This window comes from Mastacembelus armatus, chromosome 21 (assembly GCF_900324485.2).
Source record: "Mastacembelus armatus chromosome 21, fMasArm1.2, whole genome shotgun sequence".
In the NCBI taxonomy this organism is placed as follows: Eukaryota; Metazoa; Chordata; class Actinopteri; order Synbranchiformes; family Mastacembelidae; genus Mastacembelus; species Mastacembelus armatus.
This window is the reverse complement of record NC_046653.1, coordinates 21,623,851-21,646,507: the sequence shown is the minus strand read 5'-3', so window position 1 is coordinate 21,646,507 and position 22,657 is coordinate 21,623,851. Positions and strand designations below refer to the sequence as shown.

Genomic DNA, 22,657 nt, shown 5'->3' with positions numbered 1-22,657 from the left:
ACACCGTGTTGATGGCTGTGAAGTGACTGTTTGGAAAGTCAAACAACTTATCAAATCTTTACACAAATACACATAACTACCACAAAACAATCAAAATGAAATGGAAATGGAAATATTCAAAGTAGAAAAACCTCTAAATGGCACTTAAGTACAGTGTTTGGAGGAGTAGATGCATTCAAGGACTGTGCTTAAGTACTATTTTTAGGTATTTGTACTTTTTAATTACTTCAGTTACTTCATTCTTTGACTTCACTGCATTTTAGAGGCAAATATTGTACTTTTTACTACTGCATTTACCGGATAACTTTGCTTACAGATACAGTGGAGTCAAACCTTCACAATCTACCTAACAGCATGTGAAATACTCCAAAATAAAGGTAGTGATCAAATACAATAATTCTGATTTAATGATGTAATGAAAGAGGATTATTACACTGTGGTATTTTAAGTTTAATTTTAGTTTTGCAGCACTGACTTGGTGTATAAACTGACAAAAAAAAAACGAGCGGAGTGAATCACGTTTGTAATAAAAGATCTTCGGCTCCGTGCTGACGTGCGTCGGTCCGTCACGTGACCTGAGGAATGTTAACAATGCAGCGACTGTCCAACTTTGTGCTGCATTTCTGCTCCTGCTGGAGTCCGCGGAGAAAATGGAGGCACATTTCATCACTTTTCCCCAGCTCCTCCGTCTCTACTGAGCTGCTCGACCCTCCGTCGAACTCCCACGGCCTGGAAACAGCTTTGAAAAGTTGCCGTTTGGTGAGATTTACTCTCCGGGCTGAGATATTCTCGCTACTTCTATCACATGGTAAGTTGAGAGGTACTTTTTTTGGGGAGGGGAGTGGTGGTGTGACTTCTTTCCACGACTCGGTGCTGAGGGTAGAAAAGACGAAAGTTCTGCTCTGGGTGTGTTAAAGTGAGGGATGAGAAAACTCAATGTTTGAAGCTGTTTCTGCGCAGGAGCTTTGTTGGTGTCGGTGCCCTCACACAAACACTTTCATATCCAGGGGCCCCAAAGCTAAGACCACACAGACACCATTTTGTAACGGTATTAAAGCTTTGGTACAAATGTGGAGAGTGGACCTCTAAGCAGAATAGTCTGTTTTCTACTTTTATTCCCTGCACTTATTCCGAAATTGCCAAGTTTAAGCAGCTTTAACTTATATTTGGGGCCACTGAGCTGCAGCAAAGGGGCCCAGAGGCATCCAGATATAGCTTTACTGCTAAAATATTGTGTGTCGGAACATCCTGCAGTCATTTCAGTGTTTTAGTGGAGTAAGACTGCATGCATAACTCTGTAACAGCTGTGACATGTGGTTAAAGTTTCTCCAAATTAACCCTGAAATTATTGCATCATATTTTAACACAATGGGAGAAATGTTATGAGTCTGTTGTCCAGGATGTGCCTTTGCTTTGAATGTGCTGTTTTCACTCTATGATAGGAGCCTAAAGGCCCGAATACTTTGGCACTGACGCAACCATGTGTTTCATTCAGGTGTGCTGATACTACGCTCACACACACATGTACACACACACACACACACCTCTCTTTCTGGTTGACACACCTTCCCTACGTTTAATTGCCTGCAGTTCCTGGTCACTGCAGGTGTTTTGTTATTTTGTTTTTTGTCAAGCAGACTGAGTCCAGTACTGAGCAACAGGCCTGACTTAAATCTGATCATAACACCCAAGCTTTTTTTATGTTTCTGTCTGTTTCCCAAGGCAAAAAGTCACATTTTCTTAAACAAATGGGCCTTTTATAGTTGGCTGTGGTGGTGTGACAGTGTGCCGTCAGGTATCGGACCACAGCTGGATTTCGTTCTGTCAGGCGGTGCGGAGGCATCTGTTGGGGGAAGAGCCACAGGGATGAGTAAAGTGGGAAATCACAACTGGACTGTAAACAGATGCTGGCAGATGTTGGCCGTGGCCCTTTACGCAGTGATGTGTGTTTTATTGATCAGCAGAAATGTAAATGTATACACTGGAGAGTTACAGACGTACTCAACCACGTCTTTCCAGGGGCAGTACAGACCACTCCAGCTTTCTGATATTCACAGACAGACCAATACAGACGTGGGCACTCTTTCTGCTGCCATGAGTTTCCCTCTACTATACCAGTTTACAGTCACCATTTAGGGAGCTTTGTCCTTTCTCTTCTGCATAACTTTTCCAAGCAGAGCACGGACATTGGCTTCTCTGAAATCTATCAGCTTAGATATTATCTGGGCAGCACTGATAAAGTCTGGCAGCAGCTGAGCCGGGTCAGTGAACTGCATAATTTACCAAATATTCTGTGCTGAATGAGAAATAAGAAATCTCAGAACATATTTCTTCCCCATTATGTTGTCAGAGGGGACAAATGTGATAGTTTTGGAGAAGGTACAGCACATTTTGGCAAAGGGCAGGAAGCCTGCACAGTGTGACGGACTCAGAGACTTGTCAGCAAAGACCTAAACATGCATCCCTTTAAAAATTCTGTAAATAAGAATCCATCAGCAAGACACACACTATGAAAAGTGCTGTGGATTGTTTTTACTATTAAGAGCCAAACATCTTGTGGAAAATAAGCTGTTTCCAAAGAGATTTTTTTTTTTATTCCACTTCAGAGTCAACATCCAGTGGCCATTAGAGGAAATGCAGGTTAAGGATTTGAATCCAGTTTTGAGAAGTTCGTATCAGACTAAAGGACACAGGAGGGTGGTGCACTTTTTACAGCAGTGTGAGTAGTTTTGGCCAAACTGAGCTCTATGTTCATTCTCGCGTTGAATGTGGTCGGCAGGTTTAGAGTGAGGTCCGTGTACGGACCAGCTGATGACAGTGAAGGTGAGATTCACTGTGTGAATTTTCAGCAGTGAAATATTTTTTTTCCCCTGACATGTGTTAAAGATGGGACCTGCTTCAACACGCTCCTGAAGCCTATTTGCAGACAGAGGTCAGATCTTTTATTTTGGTCGGCATACACTGACCCAGCATTCAGCCATGGTGTGAATTTACTTGTAGGTGCTTGTGGAATGGCAGAGACGTGGCGCCAAAAGCATCACAGGAATGGAGGCAAGAGATCCCTGCGATGGGGCAACATGAATGCGGCTCCCCCTTCCCCTACCTCCCACCAATATTTAAAAAAGAACATGCTTTTGGCTGTACAAAGTTTTATCTGTACAAACAGTGAGTGCTGTGTTCTTCTGAGACATGGCCCAAAGGGATGGAGACAGCGGGAGGAGGTGGGTGGGCCTGTAGAGCAGCAGCTTCTTATGTTTGGCTGCTGTGCTGTGAATGCCAGGAGCCCAGTCTTCCTGTCCCTTTACTGGAAAGTAGCTCTGGGCAATGTGATTGGAACTATTTTCATAATATCCATGAGAACCTACTGTTTATCTGCATACAAAATATAACCACATAGTAAATGTATAGAACATAAATATTGTGGTTATTCTCTAGTGGTTTTTTTCCCCAGTTTAAAGTTCTTATTAATGGGATCTTCAGTGTTCCTCAACACGGACACGAGTCTACTGGATAATGTAATACCACTGTTCTGTGTTAAGTATTGTAGTTTCTGAGAAAACATGTTTTTTTGGAAAGGTGAAGCTCACTCATTTCTACAATGAAACCAGAGCAAATCTAAAACATTTCGTTGTTTTGAAGGTTGATTACATAATAAAGCTGATGGAGTAGCAGACAAGATGTTAAAGCCCTGTTGAAACCAGCCAGGATGGGGTTATGCCTGGCAGTTTTTCCATGTCGCCAGCCAAACGGAAATAACCTCAAAAGATGTTTGAAGCTTGTGAGTCACTCAGCTGGACAGGAAACCAACCTGCCTGTCACTTTCAGGCTCCTCTTGGCCAAGAAAAGTGAGATTTTAAGTAGAAACCAACCTCAAAAATGAAAAAAGAAACAATAAATGTAAAAAGTACTTAATAGAGAAACATTTAATCTCCCCATGTTTATGTTTAGCCATACTGTCAGCATTGCTGTAGTTTCTTATTCAATGGATTGCTGTGCCGCCGTACAGACTGCGATTGTGACACAGGTCACCAAGGCCAGCTCGTGACTCTAGTGACCGTCTGACTTTCTTTTTTTTTTGGTATTTGGTGAAACATTTTCACAGTTTTTGGATTGATTGTCATGAAATTTGGTGCAAAAGTCCTTTGAGATCAACTGTAGTAACTTTCCTCATTCATTAGCTTTTTATCAACTGCAATCAGCTAAAAATGTTACTAATACTTTGGTTTATGACCAGAGGAGATTCGTTGTCCCAGAATGGTCTGCAGCCTTTTTCAAAGACCTTCCTGTCCAGACGGGAGTAAAGTCACATCATTATCATTTTTAAATGTGAAAATGTTCAACTGTGGAGGTGAGAACAATGCACCATCAGCAGAAGCTACAGTGCCCACAGTCTGTCTGTTGCTATCTCCTCATTCTCAGTGCACCAAAAACCTCCCAAACACCCCCATCTCATCATGTCACCCCAGATGTAGGTGTTTTAACTCTGGATTAAAAGCCACCACGTGAACCTTCACACAGGGACGTGCATTTCTTCCACATGTCATCCCATCTGGAGGAGTAACGCTGCTGTGGCAGAATGTGGAGTATGTCCCTCCAGATAAGACAGTCAGATGGTGTTGGATGTCTGATCACAGAGGGGCAGATGCAGGGAGGGCTGCGCCTTGTTCTGACCCCACACTGGGGCTTTATGCTCTCACAGGGGTGTTTACAGATGACCATGTAGCAGAAGTATGCAGTGACAGGGGCTGACTTGTGCAACCACAGCTATGCATTGATGGGGTTCAAAGGGGGGCAAGTGGTGTTTTCTGCCCCCTAGAATTCCTGGTTTATGCATTTGGTATGCACCAGTACTGCTTGTGGACAACTGATACTGAATCTGACTTTCAGGTTATACCAGGCTTTCGCTGGTCACCATAACTGGGGATCTCGTCAATTTGTTTTAAATTTTTTGATGTAAAAATAGGCGCAACAATTTAGTCGATTAGTCCATCGACTGAAAATTAATCAGCAGCTGTTTTGATAATTAATAATTGAGTCCAAATGACTTATTTATGTTCTTATTTATTCTGTTTTCTTTCTGTTAACATTTCTCTTCTACTTCTACATATTTACTCTTCTCAATTAAAAGCACAACTTTCCTGTGCTTATGATGTAAGATGTTCAGTGCTTGCTTTAATTTTAGAAAATACCATGAACACTATGCATGACCACAGTCTCTCTAACTTCATCCCTTCCTCCACAGGCGCAGATTGGCAGCATCATGGTTTGGCTCAGCGGTGCCCTCGTGACAGACTGCATTTCCTGGAATAAGCTGGAACCTGAGCCTTGAATGCGACACCATGGAATGCCTGTAGTATCCCCACATCACCTTCACCCGCCCCACCACCATCCACAGGAATCAGGAACACAAAGAGAGAAACAGACAAATAGGGGACACAGAGGAGGACTCCCAGATCTGTGCCTTCGATCTGCTGCTGGAGACTCTTTATCTATTTAGGTCAGACAGATTAAAGGGGATCTTTTGGAGTGAGTGAGTACCAGTTTGGTGTGCAAGTGTGTGTTTCCCTTTTAGTGTCGGTGCCTGCCCTGGGCACTGAGGCCATGAGGCCAAAGACTTTCCCAGCTGCCCCATATGTGGGCAACACACGCCAGAGGCTTCAGGAGATCAAGGAGGGCCTGAAGCAGCCAGCCAAGCTGGTGAGCCAGGCCCTGCATGGAGGCAGCTCCCGCACCGAGGGTGGCAGAGGGGCCGACTGCAAGAGCGGGAAAGACACAGCCAGCCGACAGCAGCAGCTCCGACCCCCACAGAAGTTCAACAACTACCAGAATGCACTGCGGGAAATTCGCAAGTCGCTCATGCCCTTTGCCAATGAGTCAGGTCCGTCCTCCGGGTCAGGGCATCCTGCAGGTGCTGGGGAGGTGAACCGGCAGATGCTGCAGGAGCTGGTCAACGCTGGGTGTGACCAGGTGAGACTTGGTTGTTGGTCTATGGTCTTGTCCTGGGCATGTGCTTCAGTGGGTGCAGTTCGTTTAATTATGAAGGGTTAAACTTTTAAATGAATGAGAATATTTATGTCTTAACTTGGTTTTATAAAGGTTCTTGAAGAAACATATCAGTCTAGAGTGATATTTTATCTTTTACAGCTACAAGTGTGTCAGTAGTGAAAAGATGTAGTTGTCAGTGTTGATGGATGGCCTTTACTGCATCTTGTATGCAAACGGAAATTTTTAACATGTCCGAATCGGAAATAAGATACCTTAGTCACTGATTTATTATTGAGAAGAGACTGTTGCTCTTCTCAGATATTTTCAGTCGCTCTGCCTACTTCAGTGGGGAATTTTTAATGAAAGCCGTCATACACTCTTAGATGCAATACAATACTGACCTTCCCTGCCAAGTGTACAGTGCTGCGGTTACGTAATGCTGGCCCAAGCAGTTAAATGTTGAAATATCAGGTGGATTTCTCAATGGACCTTTTGGTGTTAACTCTGTTTGTCCCACTTGAGGAATGCAAACTGTCAGATGTCTCCAGAGAAGACTGAAGGGAGTGTATCCAAGGGAAGTGTGGGCCTGAGTACATGAGTCATTTGGATGCTGTTAAACAAACACTGAAAATTAAAAACAAATGAAAACAATGCGGTTCTGTAGAAATTACCCATGCTGCACATTGGTTTTGTATTTGGGATAAACACTGCACAAGTTACTGCATGCATACTCTCCTTCTCTGTGGAAACTGATGAGAGGTCTTTTTAGAAGATTGTTTTAAGTGTCCAAATAACAGCATGTCATGACAAATGCACCTGGTCCAGTTGAGATTTGGTACATCAGTGGTTAACGGGCCCTGAGATGGAGCTCGGCATGTGAAGAATGTTGCGCTCAAGCCCATACACAGCTCTGAGACGAAATCCACCCGCGCTACAGTAGAGTTATGAGGCTGCCCCTGCAGGGAGAGGCTGTGGGGCCAGACCAAATCAATTACAGCCCCATTAGAACTGCTATTTGTTGGGTGTTTGCTGGTAGCAGGTCTGTGTCTTGGTTTCTTGCCTTACATGCCAACATTGTCAACATTTCACCTGAAACTTCATCTGTTTGTGTTTAACTGTGCTGTGACAGTTTTGTCAGATCTTTAATGTTTCTTCTTTAGGGACCATTTCTCTCCTGCCAACCTTTTACAGACTGGGATCATCTCTTCATTCGTGTTGGTATAAAACGTGGATTCATAGTGCCTTCTCATACACTCATGCAGCATCATGTAGGCACCATGACGTCCGTGTTTAACACTCTGGTCTACACAGTCATTGTCCTGGTCCTGGTCCTGGTCCTGGTCCTGGTCCTGGTCCTGGTCCTGGTCCTGGTCCTGGTCCTGGTCCTGGTCCTGGTCCTGGTTTCATCAAACTCAACAATACGCTGCCAATAGTCATCAAGCTTCCCTCCATGTTCTTTTCTTCTTGGATGGTGTACGTAGACATTGAATTCATGGGATGTTCTGCAAACTGAAACACAAATCTTCATAAGGTCTTTGTGCCAAGTCAGAAGCACTCATCTGTTTTTCAGTGCATGGTTGTGATACTGGTAGTGTGGCTCTGTCTGTACCTTCAAACCACCAGTGCTGTTTCAGTTCAGGTTCAGCAGCAGCTGATGCTCTTGTGTCCTGTCCCATATTTAGAAATGTTGCATTAAACACCAGCCAAGTCAAACCTGATGAAGCTGTGGAGTTTACACGTTCTTTTATAACGTGTTTGCCTTTCCTTCACAGCAGATACATTTGTCATAAAAACCTTCCTGCAATGTGGAAAAATACTTCATCTGTTGTAGAAAGAAAACTCTTTGCTGAGTTAATTATGGTTGAAACTGTGAAAGGCCTGTGGGCGACAGCGGCAGCCATTTCCTCGGCTTTGGTGCCGTCTTGTTGACTTCCTTTGCTGCCACCATTGTGAATGATCCAGAGCAGTGTGGGCCAAGTCAATACAAACAGGAAGTGAACATTCAATGGCGGCAGGGTGGAACAGTTCCTTCTGCAGTTGTCGAGTCTCCACCCAACCCATGTCGCCGCTCCTCCTCCGCCTCTGTCTGTGATCTGTCTGCAGCCTTTACCCCTGTGTCTCTGTAGATCTGTGGCTTTCATTTGTGCTGGATGCACATTCTCACTAATTGTTTTGAATGAAATGATGAAAACACAGCATCACGGCATGAGAGTTAGTCTGAGAAGAGATTGTATGTATTAGATCTTTGAAAGCCTTTTGCTTTGGTCTGAATTTCACCTGCTGAATGTCGTGCCAGTAACAGTGTGTGTGAAAACCCAAGTATTACTTGTGTGTTACCAGAAGCACCAACAAAGTCTGATTGATCGACTGCTCGCACATTATCTTTGGTGCTCTAGATGCTTCTACTGTGATGCACTTCACCTCTGACTTTCTATTTTTTTGTTGTCGTGCGTCTTTCAGAGCTGTCATGGCTGCTATAGATCAGCATTCGTGTCCTTGAACACCCATCACCTAATTTCTTCCCAGGCTCGTCTTGAGGCAACCCCCTTTTTTCCCCAGCCAAATTCTTATCAGGCGGCCTCCTCCTCCTCCTCCTCTTCGTCTCTCCAGTCTTCTCCAGCTGCAATTACAGAGCAATGTGGCTCGTTACATAATCACTTTTTTTTAAAGGAGGAAATGTTTTGGAGGGGGGACGAGGGTGGGGGTGGTGGCATGCCACGCATTGAGATGACAGGGAAAGAAAGGAAGCAAAGGGAAGGCGGATGCGTTTAGTGTTTTCCTTCCTAAGCTTCTCAGCCAGCCCCATAGGCCTTCTACTGCACGTATGGGACAAACAGCTGGGAAGGTACCCGCTAGACACTCAGCATGTCAAACTGAGACTGATGCGTGAACAAGCAAACACTGCGGTTTCTGTAAAGGCGAAAACCACCGTGACTTGGAAGCAGTGTATGTGTCAGTGTTGATGGGTTATATTGTGGATTTCCTCACCTCAGTTTGCTGAGCCTAACTTGCAAATAAGATGCAGCTCCTTTAAACAGAGCAGGTTTTTTCACAGTGCTGCCAATGAGGAGGAGTTTGAGGGAGGAAGACGGCGCTCTGTGTGGAAGGGATGCATGGACGACCCCCTGTCCATTTGCACTCTGCTCCTCATCTCCTCCTTTGATCTGCAGGCCATGTGTTTCAGGACTGGGCCAGGGTTGAGACAACTAATATTAGAATTTTGTTGTCAGTCAACACAACAAACAAAAGAGGAAAAACATTGTGTGTGTGTGTGTGTGTGTGTGAAAAACTCAGTGTGTTTGTGCTTATGTCAGTCTGTCAAGCAGTGTATTCCTGTGTAGTGTTTGTATGCTGGTGATTATGCGTTTGGGATAACCCAGCGGCTTGTGGCTTGCAACCATTATGACAAGGGTGCAAATGTGGCCTGGATATTTTTGCCCGAGAGGAGAAAGAGAAAGAACGATGGGGGAGAGACTGTGCAGATTGCAAATAGCTTGAATTCCTGCTTCCTGGGCCGAGGAATGTGAGCAAGAAACATCTGTCGCCATGACAGCTGGGGTCAGCAGGCCCGTCTCCACACACACACACACACACACACACACAAAATGCAACACACACAATACAAGAGAGTTTATTTGTTTTACTTATGGAGCCTTTAGCTATAGCTGTAAAAGCACATGAAGGATTTCAGTTGCGACTATTGGTCATGAGCATCATATCTCCTTGTACGTTGGCGTGCTCGACAGGAGACAGCTGGCGTGATGAAACTTTGGAGCGCTCTTTTGTACCTTTCTGAAACCAACAGTCTTAATATCCAGACAGTATCATGACACTACTAACGTATTGGCAGGAATATAGGAGAATGCTGATTATAAGCCAGATCCTATTTTCCAGCAGCTGATAGGAACAACTGTAACATTTGTCCTGTCATCATAACAAGACTTTCTGTTAAAAGTGAAGCCACAGCCACATCAATAGGCATCTTATATCATAACTATCCAAACCCCAGAAATGTTCATTTTACACGTATTACATTTTAAAGGTTGCAAATAGAATTTCCTCAAAATATTCAGAATTGCTACAGTCACACGTTGTAAACTGTGTACCCCTTGGTATTCCTGTATGTAATTATAGAGCAAACTAGACGTTGAAAGAAAGAGAGGTCTATATGTGAGGTAGGAGGAAAACAAATGAGGTAGAACGGCTGAGCGAGAGGACAAAATGTGACATTACTGGGCGGCTCTGGCAGCAAACACTCTCTGCTGGCTACACAGGAATGCAGCCGACACACACACACATGTACACACAGGAAACGGAGTATAAACAGTGGTGTGTGTGTGTGTGTGTATGTATATGGATGGTTTGTCTTGTGCTCAGGGACGTAGGTATTTATTTGTGTATGAACATGCAGATGCAATGGGAGGGGGTGAAATACATTTACGCCCATGTCGACACACTGTGATGGACACACACACACACACACAGAAGGCGTGGAAATGTGTGGCCTTGGCATTTCCTGGCTTTGAGAGCTGACTGTGCCCTGCATGGTCTTACTTTTAAACCATTTCTGTTTCATTTAGTCTTCCCAGACACATTAAGGCAACCACTGAGAAACCACAGAAATGAGGGGCACAAAATGGCCGCACAGGGACACAACCAACCTCCTGAACTGTACTTTAATTCCCTCGCACACGTTTTTGTCCTTTTGGCTTTTTGTAATGGCTCTATACCAGGTTTCTTATACGTCAACAGAAAGCTTTAGGTTCTTACTGAGGCGGTTTGTAAGTAGATTTGAAAAACAGTGTATACCTACACTTTTAAATGAGAATGAGAAAAGATCGAATTAAAAGACAGAGCTATAAAAATAGAATAGCATTAAATACAATGACAGTGTAATACAATGAAATATGCAGGTACAGCTCACTCACTGAAGGAACAAAGTACACCAGAGAAACTTGATTAAAGCCAGAAAATTGTTTCCAGTTTGGTTTAAAAGCATTTTAAGTTGTTGCAGATTGAAGACTCTCAGGAGTTTCTTCCATTTGTGCACAGTTTGACGCAGCTTTACTGTTTGCCTTGTGTTGTGAGAGACTTCACGCTGACGGCTGAGTGATTTATAAACTAGCAGCCGCACTTTAAAATCTTCTAAAATGATCTCATAGCCATTGTGAGGATTTAAGAGTGGGATCGATGTGCTTGGTTTTCCTGGTTCTTGTTAGAAATTTGGCAGCCGCAGTGTGAATGTGCAGGTTTAATGGAGAGACCACTGCGAGAGGCAATAATTGTGCAGCTAATACTGGTAGAGCTCCAGGTGTTTTATATTATGTGGCGCATGCTTAAGATACTGAGCATTCAGTTACTCACTATAATCACACTGTTCACCTAATGCGAAATTACTCTAATGCTTAAAAACCAAATGAAAAGCACTCAGGTTATAGTTTATCTAACGAGGTTTGGACATCCCTGAGCAATTAGGAGATTTTGTTGAAAAGAAACAAAAACACTTTTAGTAGCTAGAGGAATTTTTACCCACTCATTGTCCAGGTCACTTTAAGTTCTCAGATATATTTTCTAGCCTATGCTGCACACACAGCATGTTTGAGAGGTGAGGGTCCCTCCAAAAGCCTCAGCTGGTGTTTCCTAAAGTACTTTATGGTGGATCATTGCCCTGTTGTTGAAGCGAGACTCTTTAATAATAATACCAATGTTTGAATTAAGACATACACTTGCAATTATCTGTAAAAGACCAAAGACTTTGATTTGGGGCTGCTGTTACTGTGTGTGTCCAGCGGGGGCTGGATGAGCGCTCTGTCAGACCAGTTGGGCCGAGGTCCGAGTTGACATGTCTTTGCACTGAGGTCATATGCCATTGGGGGGGATTTCCTCATGTAGGTGTGGGTCGCTCCGACAGAGAAAGAGGGACAGTTTTAATGTCATGTTTGTCTCTCTCTGCTGTTGTCTAATCACTACAACATGAGTTTTAATTTGCAGGCACAGCAGCTTGCCCAGTATATTACAGGACTGACTGTGTTCATCTCTTACTAAAGGGAGTTCAGTGAAAGTTATTATTATTAGGATTTCTCCTATTAAATGTAAATTCCATAAAATCCAACCCCAAGATAAAATAAGGTATTAATGAGGTACAGTGACAGAAATCATGGGTGGTGTATGTAGTATAGTGCCATATACAGGTCAGTGTAACACAGTAGGTAACTGTCTTGGCTGTTTGACTGCAATGACCTGTTTGAGTCTCGAGTCACCGTTCTGTCATAATGGTGCTGCTGACAAACAGTCTATGAAACTGTCAGTTTGTCTTTTATTTCTGTTTTTATTATCTTTACATAAATCCCAGTGTTCCTATAAATTCAAACCACATCTGGTTATTGTGCCTGAGTTTATGTTACTGCGTTTTGCTGATGAAAAATGTCTTTGCTTGAATTCTCATTGGACTCATGAGCTGAAAAGATGTCCTGCTTCAAATTAACACAAATACCAAAGGAATGGTTGGCAAAGGCCAGAAACTATAAAGGATTGCTCTGCATGTTTCCTCCTTCACATTTTTGTGTCTGCTGTGTCTCAATCATAAATTACACAACACATGAACAGAAAATGCCAAAGAGGTTAACCAACATTTTTCTCATAGGTGACCTACATACCTCTGGGCTTTTACAGTGACCCACCTGTTGGAGCACAAGTCTCCAGGCCAGGGATGAGCTCCACAGGCCCCACCTCTGTGCAGGAATAAAGAGGGCGCAAAGTTATAAAATGCAATTTTACATGAAGAGGAGAGAGAATCCTAGCAGTGTGATTCATAGCTCCTCAAAAGTTATGGAAGTTACTTGGCCACACCAGTCAAATACAATTTCCAGCTTGCACTCTCATATTTTTGTGTTTTTAGTCATTTATGCAAGTAGTTGATTCTTAAACTATAGTGAAATCCACAGTATGCATTCAGAAATGTCAGGTTTTACAGCACACTTTGGAAACTGCAGGATAGTTATATAAATTTCAGGCAGTTTAGTGCTACATGAGCAAAAACTGTTAAAGGGAGTATTTGCTGGTCATTTCCAGTACACACAGAACCACACCCTGCTGTCAGGCTACAAAGACTGAATCATTCACATGAAATAATTACAAAACCTCATGTCATGGAGTAATAATTGGCTTGGCTCAGACTTTTCCTTGAATGCAGACTAAGGCAATGTTTGCTCATCAGGTTTTCCGTCCGTTAATGTTTTTTTCAGATGTGTTTTAATGACAAATTATCTATGTCACTATAAAGCAGGAATGAATTAAAACTTTGTAAAAAAAAAAAAAAAAAGTTTCCACCCCCTACCTCCTTCGACCCCTATTCTTTCTAGAAATGAATTTCCAGTAGAGATTTGACTGGGTTTGGTGGTATTTGGTTGTGGCAGGCACAGGAAGTCACTGGTATGTGACCCCCAAATAGAGAGGATGCAGGTGCTTGAGCACCTACTGAGCCCATGTGTGTTTTTGTGTTGGGTGGACCCCATCAAAGCAGATTATTCTCATTATGTGTTCATGTGTGTTGCAGACATGTCCCCGTGTGTTTCTCTTAATAAAACTAATAATCGGGCAGATTGTTTTAAAATTAAAATCTTGTTTGATAATTTCTTAAACAGTTGCTGGATTATTTCTTAATTAGGACAAGTTTAGACTCTCACTAATTTTTATATGTCAAAACCTTTGTTTTTTGTTGCTAAATGGAAAAAGTGGGTTATAGAAAAGTGTGAGTGAAAGTTAATGTTTCTCTTCTTGTTTGTGTGTGCGCCTCACAGGAGATGGCGGTGCGAGCGCTGAAGCAGACAGGGAGCAGGAACATTGAAGCAGCTCTGGAGTACATCAGTAAAATGGGTTATCTTGATCCACGCAATGAGCTCATCGTCCGTGTCATCAAGGAAACCTCACCAGGTACAAACAAATGCTCTTCACTGAATATATGTGGTGCTCTTCGAGCTTCCAGCAACGCATGAAATTTCTGTTATTACTTTTTTCTTTGTCCTTTTAGGAAAAGCTGGCATGCCAAATGGACTGGACCACCGGCCTGCGTTAGAGGCGTCGGGTGAGGCAGCTGCCATGTCTCCGTATCATCAGATGGGGCCTCCCATGTATGAGGGGGCAGCAGGATATGGCCCAGAGGGTGACATGCCCATGCCCTACATGAGCCCCCCACCTGTTATGACCTACATGATACCTCCATCTGGTGCAGCACAGGGCCCTGCTATGGGAAACCCGATGGCTCGACCTCCTAGTATGGGCACCTATCCACCAGTGATGTCCACCCAAGGCAACCCAGCCAACACCATGTACCCTCCAGGGGCCCAGCAGAAGGGCTACCCTGGCAACATGGAGCAGCACGGGCCCATAATGAGCTACAATGTCCCTGGCCAGCCTCTCCAACTCCAGCCACAGCCACCAGGGGGCCCTGTCCCAGGACCCCATTATGACTACGGCCATGCCAGGCCACACATGATGGAGCCTGCAGGCTATGGAGTGAAGAGGACCCCTTCCTTCCAAAACAAGATGGCACCACCACCCATTGCACCCCCAGATAACTACGTCAACATGCAAGGGAAAGGAGCCATGGGTCAGAATGGTCCCGGGGGAGGAGGAGGGGGAGGGTACCCTGCTAACCTGTACCTGCCCCCACACTCCCACCCCCGACAGGCCAGCCCCACCTCTCACCAGGTCCATATGATGTCCCGTTCCCCAGGTGGGGTGGCAGGCATTGGCCCAGACTTCTCAGATCTGCCCCAGGGCTTGATAACACCATCCAGGGCCAGCCTCAACCTGGACCTATATGAGCACCACTGGGCAGGGCCTCCAGGCCCTGAAGGAGCTCCCCCAGCAAGACAACCCCAGCCCCAGGGCCCTTTTAGGGGGGAGGTCCGTGTCCCCAGTAGAACCAACTCCTTCAACAGTCGAGCTGCAGGGCCCAGTGGTGTCCGGTCTACGATGGCTGCACCCCCCACAGCTGGAAAACAGGAGTCCACCTTGGGACCACCAAACACCATCACAGCTGTAACATCCCCACCCATTCAGCAGCCGGTTAAGAGTATCCGTGTTATGAGGCCAGAGCCCAAGACAGCTGTGGGGCCATGTCATCCTGGCTGGATGACTGCTCAGGCCCAGGACACATCAGAGCCTCTGCCCTACATGCCAGAGGAGACCTACTCCCTCGAGCCTGCTCAGGAGCCCCGCTGCCCACCACCACCTTACCCCAAAAACCTGCTCATGTCTGGGGCCGCTGGCGATCCAGGGACCCTGGAAGGAGCTGGAGCCATGTGTGGAGCGCAGGATGTCAACAACTCCACAGGCAGGAGCACACACAGTGGCAGCGGAGGGAGCGGGAAGGCTGAGGAGAGCCAGCCGGTGAAAGACAAGACAAAGATGGTTAAGGGCGAAAAAACAGTGAAAGACAAGAAGCAGATCCAGACCTCACCAGTTCCTGTGAGGAAGAATGGAAGGGATGAGGAGAAGAGGGAGTCCCGCATCAAAACCTACTCACCTTTTGCCTTCAAGTTCTACATGGAGCAGCACATAGAGAATGTGATGAAGACCTACCAGCAGAAACTTAACCGCAGGCTTCAGCTGGAGCAAGAGATGTCCAAGGTAACACTTTACAGCTGTTTTCTATTCATTTACTTTGCTTCCTGTTTCAAATTCCAGCATTTAGCTGACTGCAGTGTGTATAATTTATGTTAGTGCAGTTTTCCAGAGGATACCAGCAGTGTTCAGACAGATTTTATAAATTCCTGGCAGCTGTGAGGTTTAGTACATGTCAGAAAAGTGTAAAAATAAACTTCAAGGTGCTTATAATGTGCTTAAGATCCATTTTAGTAGAAAAGATGAAGTTTCTTGTGTCAAACTCAGATTACACAACCGATAACATATTTGATTTCAATGAACCAGCCAAGTTTCCAGCAGGCCGACATCCTGGACTGGAGTAAAATGTCAACAAATAAATAAGAGCAACAAATTGTTTCCTGTGACACCTGTCCTGTCTCATGTTGGGAGGTGGCTTTCATAGAGCATTGAAAGAAAATTAAAGGGATTATTGTCTCCAGATTAAAAATCAATAATGAATCTCATTAGCATGCTTTGGGAAAGACACAGTCTATAGGCAGTTTGAAACTAATGGGCTAAAACATAAAAAGCCATTGAGTCTGAGAAAGAGCAGAGTGATTGACTGACCAGATGATTAACATGTTTCTACAGGACAGTGATGTTCAAGACGTTGTCATTCAGAAAATTCTCCCTCAGGACTTTGTTTTAGACAACAAGACCTTTGTCTTGGTATGAGTCACTGAGCTCACACTTGTTAGCATGAGTTTCTCTTGACTCATGACTTTGGCCTCTGTTCTTTTGACCTACTTTAAGGGGATTAAAAGACATTCTTAGCTCACGCCACATTCCTAGGTCATTAATAACCATAAAACAAATTTACTTGTTTGGAAGTTGTTGTTTAAACTGCTTTTCAGATGGTTTCTTTGTTTCTCTCACCATCTTTCTCCAGGCTGGTCTGTCAGAAGCAGAGCAGGAGCAGATGAGGAAGATGCTGAACCAGAAAGAGTCCAACTACAACAGGCTGCGCCGTGCCAAGATGGACAAGTGCATGTTTGTTAAAATCAAGACATTGGGCATCGGTGCCTTTGGTGAAGTGTGTCTAACACGTAAGGTGGACACCGGTGCACTTTATGCCATGAAAACACTGCGTAAGAAAGATGTCCTCAACCGCAACCAGGTGATTTATTTACACATTTTTCTACAAACAGTGTGCAGTGTTACCCTATACTCTCTTATTGATCTATGACCAACAAGACAGAGTCAGTCTGAGTCTTTGTGCATATTATTGCTCTTATTTGATCAAGCTGTTTAACACCTTGTCAACATCAGTTTAAATGAGAGCTTTTGTGGTGCAGGTGGCTCATGTGAAAGCAGAGCGTGACATCCTGGCAGAGGCAGACAACGAGTGGGTAGTGCGTCTCTACTACTCCTTCCAGGACCGCGACAGCCTCTACTTCGTTATGGACTACATTCCCGGGGGAGACATGATGAGCCTGCTCATACGAATGGGCGTCTTCCCCGAACCTCTGGCACGCTTCTACGTGGCAGAGCTGACACTGGCCATTGAGAGCGTCCATAAGATGGGCTTCATCCACCGTGACATCAAGCCCGACAACATCCTCATTGATCTGGATGGACACATCAAATTGACAGATTTTGGTCTGTGCACAGGCTTCCGCTGGACGCACAACTCTAAGTACTACCAGAAAGGTCAGTTTATGATGATGGCCACAATATCTTAAAATCCACACACCATGTTATACAGAGACTCTGGGAGGATTCAGTGGATTTTTGTTGTAAACATGCATCTAACATTCGGCAATAGACTGTATAATACTGCTGCTGTGTGTTTGCTGTGTGCACTTTAAAACATCACTTCTTCTGTCTCTAGGAAGCCACGTCAGACAGGACAGCATGGAGCCCAGTGACTTCTGGGATGACGTGTCTAACTGTCGCTGCGGTGACCGGCTGATGACACTGGAGCAACGCGCCAACCGGCAGCACCAGCGCTGCTTAGCTCACTCCCTGGTGGGAACACCAAACTACATCGCTCCTGAGGTGCTGCTGCGTAAAGGTGGGTGAGAGTAGGATGGAGAGTTTCTGCAGATCCTGCAGGACGGTGTGTGTTTGACACGAACTTACTTTAACTAAAGCAGACATAAAAGTTTAGATGCTGCTGATTGTGTAGTTCCATGTCATATGTCAAAACTGCATGTGCAAAGTTATTGCTTTAATCTGGCTGAATTAACTTATTTTGAAGTTTGACTGTATAGAAAACAATTTTAAATTCTTTTTCCTTTCATTGTGAATCAAATGATTATATTTTAGCACTGGGTTTACTTTTCTAGTATCCTGTATCAAAATACATTTTAATTGCTGCGTTACAAAAATTACCATCCTAAGGAATATAAACTTGGTAGTTACTGAAAGCTGTTCTCAGACGTGCAGCCTTTTATTTGTGTGTGTATTTGGACATGTTTTGGTTGTGCTGACTGTCTACAGGAAATCAGTGCAATTACTGTGCTTTGATTTTGAATGTATTTTGGCTGATTACAGTAGAAACTTTAGCCCTCTGGTCCTACTGTTGAGAAATGATCTGTAAAAGGTTTCAGATGAATATGATGACATATAAAGCCAACAGAATATAATTATACTGTGGATTTATACGTTTTTATTCGAAGTGAGAGCACTTATAGATTTCTTTGACATCTGAGTCTTGTTTGCAGGTTACACCCAGCTGTGTGACTGGTGGAGCGTTGGAGTGATCCTGTTTGAGATGCTGGTGGGACAGCCTCCCTTCCTGGCCCCCACTCCCACAGAGACTCAGATTAAGGTCAGTGAAGAAGAAAAATGACCCTGCTTTGATTTTGAATAACTGATCAGTGGGTTTATAGTGGAAGTTGTACAGTGTTAGTTAACTGATGATTCCTGGTCAGAATTGTATGTGTGAACTCAACAGATTGAATTAAGAATATCTGCATCTGAGATTACTGCAGCTGTTGTAACCGGGTGTCGCATCCTTCCCCACACAGGTTATTAACTGGGAGAGCACACTGCAGGTGCCTGCTCAGGTCAAACTGAGCCCAGAGGCGGTCGATATCATCGGCCGTCTCTGCTGCTCCGCAGAAGACCGGCTGGGTGCCAACGGTGCCGGTGAGATCAAGGCTCACCCATTCTTTGCACAGGTAGACTTCTCCAGTAATCTGCGTCAGCAGCCAGCTCCCTATCGACCCAAGATAGCTCACCCAATGGACACATCCAATTTTGACCCCGTAGAGGAGGAGGGTGGCCCCGGGGCGTGGAGTGACAGTGGGGACAGCACTCGGGCTTTGGACACACTCTGCTCCCCACACGGGAAACACCCAGAACACGCCTTCTACGAGTTCACCTTCCGCAGGTTCTTTGATGACAATGGCTGCCCTTTCCGCTACCCTAAACCCCTTGAGGCCAGCGAAATGCTGCCAAGCATCACTGGTGCCACCAGCTTGGGCCCCGAGGAAGAGGAGGAGGAGCAAGAAGAGGAAGGAGAGGAAGATGAAGAGGAGGGAGAGCAGGGGGAGGGGTGTGAGCCAGTGTATGTCTAGAGCTGCAGACTGAGTGGTGCATGTCTGTTATGCATCTTGTGTGTGTGTGTGTGTGTGTGTGTGCATGCATATCTGGCTAGTGTGATTGCTGAGTTGCAGGAGCAGGACAGATGAACATCTTCACTTTGTGGATTTTACCGTGCGTCACTGACTTCAAACACAAAACTCCCCTGACTCGGGACCAAGAAACAATATTCTGTATGTGACTGAATGCATCAAGGGTGAAGTGGTTAGGAGGGCAAGACTCAAAACTGTCCACAATGAGAGGAAATAGTTAACATCCTTGTGAATGTAAGGATTTCTGGATCTAACGGTTCTAACTCGAGTGTTGCTTCTGGTTCTTCCAGCAGTGTTCTTGACCCATTCCTTCCACCCTCGGTCTTACGGACGACTGAAACACGGTGATTTTCTGACAGAGGGGCTACTACTTCCTGAGCTGCTTGACACACTAATGTTGGACACCAGCAATGTGAAGAGTGGCACCAGTTTACTCGATCTCGAGGGGGGGGGGCTGGATAAGCAAGATGCTTCTTTCACAGCTGCTGCAAAATAAGCTACAAAGACACATGTATGCACATGCACACGCACACACTCACTTATTCAGTAATAGAGGGTGAAAGTGTTCGTCTCTGCAGGAAGATGTGCATGTCTATACAGATGTTTCAAGAAGTCATGTTTGAACAAATTCACCCATGGTTCCTCTCACTCACCCGCAGAGAAGATGTTACTCTTATGACAGCGTTCAGTTTTCAAAATGTAAATACTTCTGTGTATCTGCATCACATCAGATGTTCTGTCAGTAAGATGGAGCTTGATCAGAGGTTGCTAGATACAAATATACTTGTTTGTAGAAACAAACTCCCCGTTGCTGAATCTCTGTTGACCAACTCAAAGCTCACAATCCTGAACCTTCAGATCTGCAAAGGGTGTGTTTAGAATTTGGTTTCAGCTCTAAAAATCAGTTTCAGTTCTGTTTAAGCTCAATCCAAGGCTTAACCACTGTTGTTGTTGTTGTTGTTGAGCCCAAGCCTTATTAAAACCAGAAGTGTCCCTGTGAGCCCCACATGCAGACTTGGATCAGATGAAATTCTTGTGTTCAAATGATATTTCTTGTTATTAGGGGTCAAAGTTCTTAGCGTTGCTTTGTTTTAGAAAAGGAACTAATGAATGAAACAAAACCTGATTCAAGAAAGTGAGGAGGAATGAAATCCTGACCTGGACAGGGCTGAATGTGTTGGATCAGGTGGGACTGGGTTGAGTATACACACACACACACACACACCACCCATGTTCACCATGATGCACAGTTTTACAACAGTTTTGCAAAGAACAGTCCCACAGCTGCTTTGTAACTTAACCAACCTCCTCTTTCCTCTGGAGGCAGCCATGAAAACACGAAGCAGCACATTCTTACAGCAGCCAAACGTAATAGTATGACTACGTGCAATAAAAAACGCATTATATATAGTTTTCTAAACACTTAATATCCTTTTGAACGTTTAGTACTGAAATGTACAAATATATTGGTTTATATATATATTTTTCTCTTTTCAATTACAACATGCTGCTTATTGTGGTTAATATTATTTACATGAATATTCTGATTGTTAATACCTGTTTTCTTTTGTTGTGGCTTAAAGAAGTATTGGCTTTGTTGCCAGATGTGCTTGGTTTTGAAAGTAATGAGCTTTGTGCCTTTCTTTTCGAATGTTGGAGTGTGTGTTGCCGTTTGATGACCAGGATGATGATGATGATGATGATGATGATGATCAGTGTTTGCAGGAAATCAGTGGAAGACTCTGCAGACAGGCTGGTCCTGCCTGCAGGAGGAGGGAGTAAAGGTTTGTGATAGAGAAAGAGATGGAGCACAGTAGATACAAATTAGAAGAAGAGAGGTGAGGCAGGTTGGCTGGAGGAAATTAAATTGGGGGGTGGAAAAAAAAACGATCAAAAAGTTTTCTGTTTTACAAAATGCAAACAGTTAAACTCCAACAAAAAGTGAGTGTTTGGTACATTTTTTTTTATTTATCTGATATGAACACAATTTTGAGTGTTTTTTTTGTTGTTGTTTTTTTTCCTCTTTTGTTTATTTTTTTTACCTTTGAACGTCTGTGATAGACCTGTGCATTGCTGGAGCTCTGCTGCCCTGCAAACAACACTGTCATCCAGTATGTTGTTGCTTATAGACAATCAGAAAACAGTAATTGTGCTCTTTGTGTCAAACTGAGCTCTTTAATTAATATCAGACTGTTGTCAACAGTGTTGTGAGTTGGATTTAATGACTGGGAATGCTAAAGGGGTGATTCTCTGACACAGAGCTGGCAGAATGATGGAAGATTTTGTTACTGAAGATTTTGTTTTATTTGCTCAATAATGTGTTGAAAGTTTGGTTTTCTGTAAATGTGCCTTGTTTTTTAAAGTGAGCAGCACAATATTAGAAGGTTCCCTTCTTACTATCATCTCTCTTTCAGTCTTTTGCCTGTTATTCCTCTTGATATGGGGGAAAATTCACACTGGCTTTGTTCACATGCTCCAACAATCATGTCAGTAACTCAGTCTATAGAATTAGAGCAGAGGTGGAGGGAAGGTAGACACAACAATTAATTACAACCCCAGATGACATATATAAGCTCTTTGTTTGTTCCCTTAAAATGGAAACGCATCGTTTAAATGACTTTTCCTTAGCTCGGTGTGTTTCTGGTTGCAGCATATTGTTTAAAAAAGGAAATGGATTTCACCACTGTACGGTGTTGCAGCTGAGGTTATGTTGAAACTTAAAGATTCTGGTTTTATTTGGGAGGCAGATTGTTAAAAAAAATCAATTAAACAGAAAACAGAGATCATGAATGTTTTTTAAAAAACTAGTCTTTAGCCAGTATCGTGCATGTAAACACTGTGGAGCTGGACCACTGGATTCATTTCGGATGCAGTGCCCTGCTGAAGAGCATTGTCGCTGAGGTTGTTAAACAGGTCTTGCTCTTTCATTATTCCCTGTCCAATTTTTCTTTCAGCCAGTCCAGACATCTGACCAGACAAGCTTTTACTAACCCTCCTGTTGACTGTGATCGACCAGGAAGGACTGCTCAGTGAGAAATAGCTTTATGACGAGAGCTGCGACTCTCTGCAGAGTGTGTGAGGTGTTTTTTTTGGATGTGTTTTTCTTTTCTGTTTTTAAGTTTAGAGAGTGATGACTGACAATCTTTGACTGACTTGTTATTTTCCGAGCTGATTTCCTGTGCTTGTCTTCTTAATGTATGATACATTTCTGTTACTCTTAAATTTATATTTATACAGATATACATATTTTTTTGTATCTTTCCCCCCCTTTTCAATTTCCCTTGTGCTAATTTTGAAACATCCATGTCTACGCAGTATTATATTATGTAATGTGGACAACTATCTCTTTTTTACATTTATGTATGAATGGAGAATTTGTACAAATGCTTTCACAGTTGTGTGTAAAATATATGTACTGTATAAATTAAATTAACCAACTTGGA

The 22,657-nt window shown here is 43.8% G+C and overlaps 1 protein-coding gene across 1 annotated transcript; it reads left to right on the top strand.

Annotated features, from left to right (window-relative positions):
- The first annotated feature begins 590 nt into the window (after positions 1-590).
- On the top strand, positions 591-22,657 carry lats2 (large tumor suppressor kinase 2). The gene is made up of 9 exons (XM_026295314.2): positions 591-808; positions 5,243-5,967; positions 13,785-13,917; positions 14,015-15,618; positions 16,523-16,750; positions 16,929-17,283; positions 17,465-17,647; positions 18,300-18,406; positions 18,606-22,657. Exons 2-9 carry the CDS (start codon positions 5,602-5,604, stop codon positions 19,155-19,157), a joined length of 3,528 nt encoding a protein of 1,175 aa, XP_026151099.1. The 5' UTR covers positions 591-808; positions 5,243-5,601; the 3' UTR covers positions 19,158-22,657.